The sequence below is a fragment of the Anneissia japonica genome, unplaced genomic scaffold (genome assembly GCF_011630105.1).
Source record: "Anneissia japonica isolate Jap-2015-1 unplaced genomic scaffold, ASM1163010v1 scaffold13374_len77687_cov166, whole genome shotgun sequence".
NCBI classification, from domain to species: Eukaryota; Metazoa; Echinodermata; class Crinoidea; order Comatulida; family Comatulidae; genus Anneissia; species Anneissia japonica.
Genome location: NW_022747996.1, coordinates 48,167 through 59,095, shown reverse-complemented (window position 1 = coordinate 59,095; position 10,929 = coordinate 48,167). Strand labels below are relative to the sequence as shown.

General features: G+C 34.9%; 1 protein-coding gene across 1 annotated transcript; it reads left to right on the top strand.

The window, feature by feature from the left end:
• The first annotated feature begins 8,478 nt into the window (after positions 1 to 8,478).
• On the top strand, positions 8,479 to 10,187 carry LOC117120653 (paraneoplastic antigen Ma3-like). The gene has a single exon (XM_033265679.1). It carries the CDS (start codon positions 8,675 to 8,677, stop codon positions 9,716 to 9,718), a length of 1,044 nt encoding a protein of 347 aa, XP_033121570.1. The 5' UTR covers positions 8,479 to 8,674; the 3' UTR covers positions 9,719 to 10,187.
• The last annotated feature ends 742 nt before the right edge of the window (positions 10,188 to 10,929 follow it).

Genomic DNA, 10,929 nt, shown 5'->3' with positions numbered 1-10,929 from the left:
TGGTTTATTTAGTAGGTTTTTGTTGCTTGGTTTATCTGAATTTGTTATTTTGAACGCACCGTCCTTTGACGCGTGCCACTGATGTAAAAGTGTATGTTCGAATAAATTATTATTATTATTATCAATCCTGTGAACAGCAGAACAGGAACCATCTCAGATCCATGGCAACAGATAGGACGCCCTATTCCAAAACTGATTACTTTTTCTCTTTGGTATATAATAGCGCATGAATATCGCCCTCTTGCTAAACTGGAAACTTTTGAACCTTGACCGACGCTTCTATTTGTTACGCGTAAATCGCGGAGAACGCTATCTTCTGTTTATAAGATCTTTGATCTCTATGTAAATAGCAGAATCATAGAGCAGCTTTCCAATATAGTGGAACATCCGTTCGAAAGGCATTGTGGTACACGGAGAGCAATTATTTTACCCCGTCCGCGGCGCGATTTTTTTTCCGTACGAAACATTTACATGAAACTCCACTCGGGCCGTCTCGACTGAATCGACTCGGGCCGAAAATCTCATATTGCAGAATTCAGGAGGTCAAAAGGTCATCAACAGCTAAACGTCTACAATTAGAAAAATCGCGTCCGCCCGGCGTGCGATTTTTTTTCCGTACGAAACATTTGCATGAAACTTCACTCGGGCCATCTCGGATTGACTCGACTCGAGTTCGATACGAGGAACAAGAGCAGACACTTCGCAATGTCGTGACGCTCGAGTTTTACTTTTATTGCTCTTTCTATGTTTACTAGACTGGGCTCCAGTCCCTAATCTTTGTTTTTAAAATCGATTTTGGCACCAATGGCGTTCCATATTACCTATTTGCTTGGCGTTTCATAGTATACTTTTTCTTGGATTCTAATTCGCATAAAAGTTTCTCGATATATACCGTCGCTGGTGGCGCTCTCCAAAATTAGCTAATACTAGGAAAACCTATAATTAGAGACTTGTGGCAAGTCTATATATTTACCTACGGTAGGCCTGAATCTTACGGATTTATGGGATGTACGTGTGTAACTAACTGTGGCCTTCTTGTATGTTATTAAATGTTAGTAGGCCTATAATATCTACAACAACAACAGCTAGTATCCCCCTTTATAAAGTGTAGATAGGTACACCAAAGGCTGACAGAACGAATTCAGATAAACTACAGGCCTAAATTAGCAGGCTGAGTTATGTCGTAGGTCGTACCTACCATAGGCCCTCCTAAACTAGGCCTAGGTCCCTAGGCTAGGGTCCTAGGCTGACACCAACAGTCACACTTCACATGACGTTAATTGAAATTTTGAAAAAAGGGGGAAAATTGAAGCATGAAATAAAAAATAGAGTGCAAAGAGAAATATTATTAGATAATAATAAATAAAATATACCATTCCGGCGTTATTGAACTTGGCCAAACTATCCTTGTAATGTAATTAATGTTAAATAATAATAATAATAATAATAATAATAATAATAATAATAATAATAATAATAATAATAATAATTTCAGCATTATTACCTTGGCCTAACCCTTGTAATCAAGAACCTATTTACTAGGCCTATAATTAATAACTAGCCTAAGGGAATATCTTTTGTGCTATTTCCCTTTAACGTCGTTTTTTTTTTAATGTTCTCTAACTTCTCCATTGTCTAAGTTCCTAAGGTAGGTTTTAGTTACATAATAATTAATAATAATAATGAATAATAATGATAATAATAATAATAATAATAATAATAATAATAATAATAATAATAATAATGATAGTAATAATAAATAATAATCAATTCGGCATTAATTAACTTGGTCTAGCCTTAATCAAGAACCTGCAGATACTATTTACCATAGGCTTAGGCCTCATTTATACATTCATTGGTGCTCTGCCATGTCTTTGGCATCCAGTATGTTAGAGCTGCCTATTCTCAGCTCTTCTCTTAATTTGAAAATAACTGTCACCCTGTTTCATTTGATAAAGAAACGCGCTATTCCTTCCTCTTTGCCCCTGAAAGCGTATATTTTTAGTAGTTAGTAGGCCTGGGTAATGCAAAACCCAGATCTAACTATAAAAAAAATTGTCACAGTATGTAACTCAAGTTCAAATAACACTTTCCATTACTCGTGCAGCTCAATCAAATATTATATGTCATTTTAAATGACCCATTAGTATTAGCATGGTAACATCAATGTATTTTTTAAAAATCAGACAGCGCGTTGTTGTTTTGCATTTTGTGGTCGTTTATCTGTTGATGACCTTTTGACCTCCTGAATTCTGCAATATGAGATTTTCGGCCCGAGTCGATTCAGTCGAAACGGCCCGAGTGGAGTTTCATGTAAATGTTTCGTACGGAAAAAAAAATCGCCGGCGGGCGAAGTAATAATAAAGGCCCCGCTCTGGTTCGTTTGTTTCCTGTAGTTTCTCCACTTAGTAAGATATTCAAATTTTACTCCATTCGCGGGAGGGCGGATGTGCCATCAATTTTAATGCAAATACGCGGAACAGCTAATGGAGGTATATTTGGTATACCAAAAACGGACTTCGGTCATGTTCCAACTCCAGCGCTATAATAAATAATAATGTATGATGAAAATTACATAGAATTACATTGGAATACATTAAAATGTTACAAAGCAATCCTTATACATAAATTTACTTTACCATGTTATCTGTAATTGGAGAATTTCAGAATTTTATTAATTTTCAACAATGTGGAAAAAACACAATATTCCTGGACCAAACGAGACTATGACTTCCGGAAACATTTTTGGAAGCTAGGGTGCCCATAATGGGAAGAACTACTAAACTTATTAGCGAATAAAATTAAAGCAGTGTCGATGATCAAAAAGATAAAAGTGAGAGTTTCTTCTTTTTTGGTAATATATCCGTCCGATCGGTACTTTGATAAGAAAGCTTTTGTAAGAAGAAATACACAATGGGAAAACTTAAGTCGTCTAAAAGTAAAAAGCAGTCCATAACAAAATCTCATAAACGGCTTATATTAATTAATATTGAAGAAGACAGTTATACTTTATCACTGTGTCCCACTATAGCCAGTTTGGCAACCATTGGACACGATGAAAAAGAACAGGATTATCTTGAAAAATAATAACAAAATATTTATAGTTTATCACTGTGTCCCACACAATATTTACTATTACTAGCCAAATCAGTTCCTCCCCCTCATCAATAAAAACAAAAGCGAAATAACGAATTGTTCACCTTCGCGCTCCCCATCATCCCCCTCCCTCATTTCAAGACATCTAGATACATCACTGACTTATGTGGCCAGATGAATGAAAATACTCAATCGATGTGCCACCAAATTGTAACCAGCCTTCAACATGCCCTCACGATGTCACCGGGGACGCAACTCCCAAAAAACTATTTTTTTGCAGCGAAGGGACGCTACCAATAAACAAACTACCGGGCTTCTGAATTGATTTGCAAGGTACTACATGGCTCAAGTATTTCTTACTTAGGGGTTAATTAGTAAAATCCGCACACAAATCATACGACGTCACTGACAACGCCGGGGACGGCAACTCGATTTTGAGATTATATTTCCAAATAAAGTTATACTAAATAACTTCTAATTACGACCTATTGTCTTCAGTTGTCTTTGTTGGTCATTCAACTTTGTTTTATCTATTTTTTCGGTGATATTACCTTTCTCAATAATCTATAAAACACCCACATAACAACGTCACGTTAGATCGATCGGTGGGGACGACGGTAGGGTCAATTTTCGGGTGTACGGTAAGAATGGCCCCGGAAAAAATGGCCCCGGAAAAAATGGCCCCGGAAATAATGGCCCCAGAAAAAATGGCCCCGGTAAAAATGGCCCCATATAACAGGTAGATAAAAATGGCCCCAATAATCAAATTCTGTATTAAAACTGATTTTCTTGATTCAATATATGCATTTTTTCATCTTAAATAATTTAGTTATTAAAAGGAATCTAACATCAAACAAATTGCCATTTACATTTTACTTTTTGCAAGAATTAACATTCGATGATAAAATATTCAAAGATACCCTCTTAATTTCACAAAAGAGTGGGTTCTTTTCCAAACAAATACATCCTGCCTAATATTGTGTGTTTAGATTAGATCTTTTGCTTTATATTTGGAAATTGAGATCATTTTAGATACTATTTCTGTATAAACAACATTTTTTTTCCATATTACTGTAAACCTAATGGGTTTTGATAACTTTACTCTGCACTACAGAATTTCCAATAAAAAAGAAAATTAATTAAAAAGACCATAGATTAAAAATAAGTAAGGCGTAAAATATTTTTAACCTATGTTAAAGCATAAATATTTTTACATAATGAAATTTAGTAAATCAAATTATTATTTGTGGCTTTTATTTATTAAATCAATTAAGAACATAATCTCAAAACAAAATTTAATGACAAGAAAGATCGACGTTTCGGGTCCATCATTCTCAAGATCAAGTAAATTGAAAAAACTAAAAACAAAAATACCAAGCAGTGACAGGAAGTAAGTAATTAATTTACATATCAATAGGGCCTACTGTGTGGAGCCACAGTGAAGCTAAGCAATAATTAGCCCTTTTTAACAGATTAACTAGATAAACAGTTTGGCTTTGACTGAATCAGTTTGTTTGTTAAGTGTAGGTTTCAGTTCTTTGATCCAAAGCATTTGTTTAATTAAGCAATTAAACTCGGATTTGCACTTAGATAAAACCATGAAATAATTAACATTTTCAGTAGCACTAATATAATGATCTTTTAAATGTTGTCCTATGTTGCCTTAACTGCGCATAATCATTTCTTATTTAAAATAGAATTATTTAATCAATTAGTAACTTTTGTTTTTTTTAATGAAATTAATTATTTTCTTTAAAAAGATGCTACCCAAGGCGAGACTTTTTTAAAACCTTGTTTGACAACTCGCTGACTATTGTACATTTTACTGTACTGTATATATGTATTCCTACTAAAAAGTTTCTAATACTAATTTAACAGCATCTTTTTTAATGCATGCAATGTTACTATTTTTTTTAAGTTGCTTTGTAAGTTACAGTATTGTAACCATTTATTGCCAATATTATTATTATTATTATTATTATTACTATTATTATTATTATTATTGTAATTTCATAAAACAAATGAAATAACAAATAAACAAATTAAGGTTCCCGTAAAATAAGGTGTAACTGTAGTTTCTGATTACATAACTAAATAAACAAACCAAAACTTTAATATAATTAAGGAACTCTGTATTTATTCCATAAAATAGATGATTATTCCCAAATAAACAAGAGATAAGTAACACCTGGACTTTTAGACATGTTGTTTATATGGCATTTCAAAACAAAAGGCTTTTATTTATTGGCTACAGCATAGATTCTCAACCAATAAAAAATCTTTTTAAAAAAAAATTGACCAATTGAATTGTACTTAGTTGCTGTCTCTTATACACATCTAGATGTGTATAAGAGACAGTATGACAGGTAGGTACCCCCCCAATTTAACAGGTCGTCGGAATAAAAAAATAAAAATGTGACATGCCTGTCACAGTCTTGAGAGTGTCATTTCTGGCCATCCAGAGGTTCCAATTCTTTAAAAAAAAATAGATATTTAATACTTGGGCTTGTTTTCAATATAAACATTTCGTGTTTTTTTCCGTTTTAAAATGTTTGTGCTCGTTAGCAATTTAGATTTATTGTTGATGTTATCCATGACATGGTAATACGTACTGCGAAATGCTAGGCCTCTGAAAGTCCCCATAGTTGGTAGTCGCCACGTTATTGGAAATTTTTATTTCAAATTTCACGAAAATGGTTTATAACATTCCCTGCAAGTTCGTCGTTGAAAACTGGTGCCGAATCAATGTTTTAGAGCCTCCCATCAGAGCCATTAATAATAATAATATTAATAATTGACCGCAAATATAGTAATAATATCTAATAATATTAATAATTTTTAAAATACTTAGACCTACTCCCAGAGCTACTCATAGGAGCTAAAAACTAATTTATTTTAGAGCTCAAATATGTATATTCTTTATGTTGATTTATTAATTAAATTTTCACTACAGGGTATTTTACAGCATTTATTTATATATTTATTTATTATTAATTTTTTTTTCTTGAATTTTATAATTAAGGGCCATAATTTATTTCTTGATTCAATTCTTGCTTATACAGTATTTAAATATTTGAAGATTAAAAGAAAAATATATCATTTCTATTACCGAATTTTTCATTGGGGCCATTTTTACCTACCTGTCTTATGGGGCCATTTTACCGGGGCCATTTTTACCGGGGCCATTTTTTCCAGGGCCATTTTTTCTGGGGCCATTTTTTCCGGGGCCATTCTTACCTACATTCAATTTTCGTCGGAAGGTATCAAGATGATAACAAGTTTCATTAGACTAAATTCTTGCTTATGCCACTGCGGTGGGGTTCCAGGGGGGCTTCAACCATTGGCAGTCACGGATATTTGACGAATTATGGCAAATTTTTATTACTTACTTGATAGGCATCGAGCTACTAGAATATGACTTCTTGTAGGCTGTTTTCTAATGTCGGAATCTGCTTCCAAAACCAAAACATTTTGAATAAAACAAGAAACAAAGATTTTGCAATGTAACCATCTAATTTACTTTCAAATCCTCTTTCTTCAAAGTGAAATTCCACATTTTGGAAATTTTGCACGAAATCTGTCAACCACGATGTCAAGGTCGAGGTTGCTTCCCCTATCGCGATGTATTCCAAGCATCATGATCCCCTTCCAAACGAGCATTTGTCATAACAGAACGCAAAATATTTTTAATTAGTCTCATTGAACTATTATTATTATTATTATTATTATCATTGTTTATTGTTTGTTTGTTTATTTAATTTTTTCCACACACATCAAATCCGATACAAATAAACATACAATATAGGTAAAATTACTTAAATAATATAAAATAAACATGTGTGTGAATGGAGGTCAAAGAAGTTCAAAAAACTTTAAGGCTGACCTCTCCATGTACAACATTATGATTAATATATATATATATATATATATATATATATATATATAAATGTAACCCAGCCATTTTAAGGCTGTGTTATACTGACTCTAGTTTTGTTAGGAACCTAATTTTCATTTACATACAATGAAGATGTGCAAGGCCGTATGGGAGGTAAAAATTCTTCAGGTAGATGGCAAACTAATTATCAGGGAGTAGCTCCCATTTAATTAATTAGATAGAAGGTCCCACTTGGCTAGAAGGTTGCATCTGGACACCCATTATATTTTTGCCTGGTAACAATTACTGACCAATAGTGGTCAGTGTAGGTCATGTGACAGGGCCTATATTAGGGCTTGTCACCAAAGTTCCGTCTCTTTTTCTGCCTTTTACAATTGGAAGCGCTGGTCGTTTCAAACTGCCGATCTATACAACTTTATATTTTTTTACAAAGTACTGTTGCTTACAAGTTATGTACAGTTGCTGTACCTCAACTGAACAAATTCGCTAAACTGTGTACAATTATATTATACAGTACACTGTTATTTTCATAAGTGAAAATTCACTTAAACGTTTGGCAGAGTTTATCAATTCATTTGAACATTTGGCAGAGTTTATTATTGGATATTGGCTCTCTACTTTAGCCTGGATATTTGCCATAATTGGCGCAGACCAATGGTAAAGAACTTATGAGGGAAAAGCTATCTCTGATCAGTCCAGAAGTGGGTGCTCATAGATACGGTAACAGCCGCACGTATTGTCTACTACGACCTACGATAAACAGACTCATCGTTGGAAGCGAGTCCTCGATGCATCAGAGCGAAAACCCAAATAAAACCAAGTAGGCCTATTGTAGTAAACCATTGGCGCCTTAATTAATGTTTTATGTTTTACCTATATTGTTATGTTTGATTTATCAATTTAATTTGTAGTTAATTGAATTAAATAAACTTCATCTTAATTATTAATTATTTGTTTAATGTGTTATCGTTTATATTTATTTGTTAAGAATAAATATATTATTCAGAGACGAAACCTGGGTTACATTTTGGGGGGTCATCCGGGAAACCTTTTAAATTTAATTCCTTTCTGATTTTGTATGTTTTGATATTTTTTTTTTTCAGCATTTCATTATTTTTATTTTCTCATTTGCTATTTGATTATGTCTATTCATTTATGATTGCTAATTTGAATGAAATATTTTAACGTTGCTCTATTGCAGATAATACCATTTATATATTTTATGTCTATTAATGTTTACACTGTGTCTATATTTGAAATTGTAAAGAGAGCCAATATCCAGCATTTTATTTTACCACACCAATATACATTTTCCTACTTTTCCTTTTAATATACAATGGCAGAGGTACAGCTCAGAAGATTAGTATTAGAATGGGTTAAGAAAGAAGGGGGTAGACCCAGTCATGCTTTACTTCTAACTACAGAATTAATTAGAAGCCCCACAGAAATCCTTGCCCTGGCATTAACAGACAAGAGACCGAGACTACATTGGTCCTATGCGACTTCGAACAATCCATCTCCTCTTTAAACTTAGGGCCCAATATTTGTTTACAATTTGATGTTAGGCCAACACTATTTAAAGTAATACGCCTAGATGACAACTCCTCAGAGAGGAGTGAACGAGTGCGGATTAGTGATCTTTCTAGGAGTGGTGTCCTGGATGCCTGGCGGTCTCGTCCCACAATGGCGGCTGGTTCACCGGATATTCCGTCTACTTCAAACTATCAATCATCATCTGCTCCATACTTCCAATCATCTTCCCCAGCTCCTAACCCTACCGTTGACACTCTCCCTTCTGATTTTGTTAGGTCATTTGCTCGTTGTACTCTTGCGGCTAACCACCGAAAGCTGCGTTGTTTCTCAGGCCTGCCTTCACCCTCTCGTGATGAGGATGACTATAGTTCATGGATAGACCATGTAGAGGGACAAATGGATGAGTGGCAAGACTTAGATGATGCCGAAAAAAGGCGTCGCATACGGGTAGCACTCCGTCCCCCTTCACTGAGCATTATTAATGATTTAAGGCGCGACAACCCCGCCGCCACATCCTATGACTATCTTCGGGCATTAGATATGGCCTTTGGTGATACAGAAACAGACAATGAGTTGTTCGTTAAGTTTCATACCACAACGCAGAAAGAGGGTGAAACACCCTCAAAATTCCTTAATCGTCTACAAAATATCTTAAGAAGGGTACTCAGAAGAGGTATAGTGCCTCGAGCCCAATCTGATGGAGTTAGGCTGAATCAGTTCATTAGGGGCATTTTGTTTGATGAGATGGTAATCGTCAACCTCCACCTCAGAGACAAGACCGCTAATCCCCCTTCTTTTCTCAGTCTGCTATCGTCGGTTAGGAAGCAGGAAGAAGAGGAACGTCTCAAAAGGGAGTCACGTGGGTTGCCGAAACAACCACCCGTGACGTATGTTCAACACTTTCAACACACAACTCCACCTATTCCCACCAATGAGCAGCCCTCACAAAACCCTCAAAAGCAGGCCTCGAAAGGGAGACGACGAGATAACCAGACAGCTACCGATCAGGGTACCATGGTAGACTTTTGCTTTAGGTGTGGTGAGGGGGGACATATTCGCCGTCGATGCCCAAACCCAGCCAACATCGAGCTGGTAAACCGAAGGCTAGTAAAGTTAGTTTTAGGAGGAAAGATGCAGGGAAACTCCTCAGGACACCTGGCGCAGGGGAACCAGGGGTCCACGCAAAGGTTTTAAACCCCCAGTATAAGTTAGGTACAGATATCCCACAGGGTTTAATTGGGGAAACAATTACTCCTAGATGTTATGTGGATGATATAGAAACCCAATGTCTTCTAGATAGTGGTTCGCAAGTCACCCTCATTTCTGAAAGTTTTTTTGACCGCCTTAAGCGAGAATTGCATCCCTTGAATGACCTCGTTTTATTTCATGGAGGAGATGGGCAGATTCCATATTTGGGGTGGGCATATGTGTCTATGGGTTTTAACAATGCTTTTAGCGGAACGGATGATCGTTTTGATACTTTAGCCTTGGTCGTCCTTGATGGGCGTAATTCCGAAACAGTGTCTATAATAATAGGAACCAATTCGGGTTTGTTTAGAAATTGTTTTGCGTCGTGCAAACGTCAGGCTGGTGATAGATTTGTTCAGAGTTTAAAAATAAGTGCCGCCTGCCTTAAAATATAAAGACATTAAAAATACTAACAAAGTCCCTAATTTTGAGCGTAGCACAAAATTTTTTCTTAGTTTAGAAAAAAATAATGGAAAGAAAAAACATATAAAATGTTTAAAAAAATTCAAATGGTGAAGTACTTACAAAACCACGGGAAATTCTATGTGAAGAGGTACGTTTTTATAAACAGCTATATGCAAATAAGGGGATTTCCCTTAAAGATATAAACGCATACCTATATAGCACAAATGTAAATTGCTTAACTAATGAAGAAAGCAGTATTTGTGAAGGTACTATTACCTTACATGAATGCGACGAAGCAATAAAAAAAATGAAATTAAATAAAGCTCCAGGGTGTGATGGCCTTACAGTAGAGTTTTATAAATATTTTTGGAAAGAAATTAAAACAATAGCTTGCAGAGCTATTAACGAATGTTATTTTAAAAATGAAATGAGTAATACTCAAAGACGTGGTGTAATCAGTTTATTGTACAAAAATGGTGATAAGCAGTTATTAGAAAATTGGAGGCCTATAACATTACTAAATACAGATTACAAAATCCTAACACAAATCTTAAGCTCTAGACTTCATAAAGTAATTGCAAAATTAATAGACAACGACCAAAAAGGTTATATTAAAGGGCGTTTTGCTGGAGAAAACGTTCTAATTAATTATATTCTTCATTATACTGAAGAAGAAGAATTAGAAGGTGCAATTTTAGCTCTTGACTTTAGAAAGGCCTTTGACTCGGTGAATCGGAATTTTATGTTCAGAG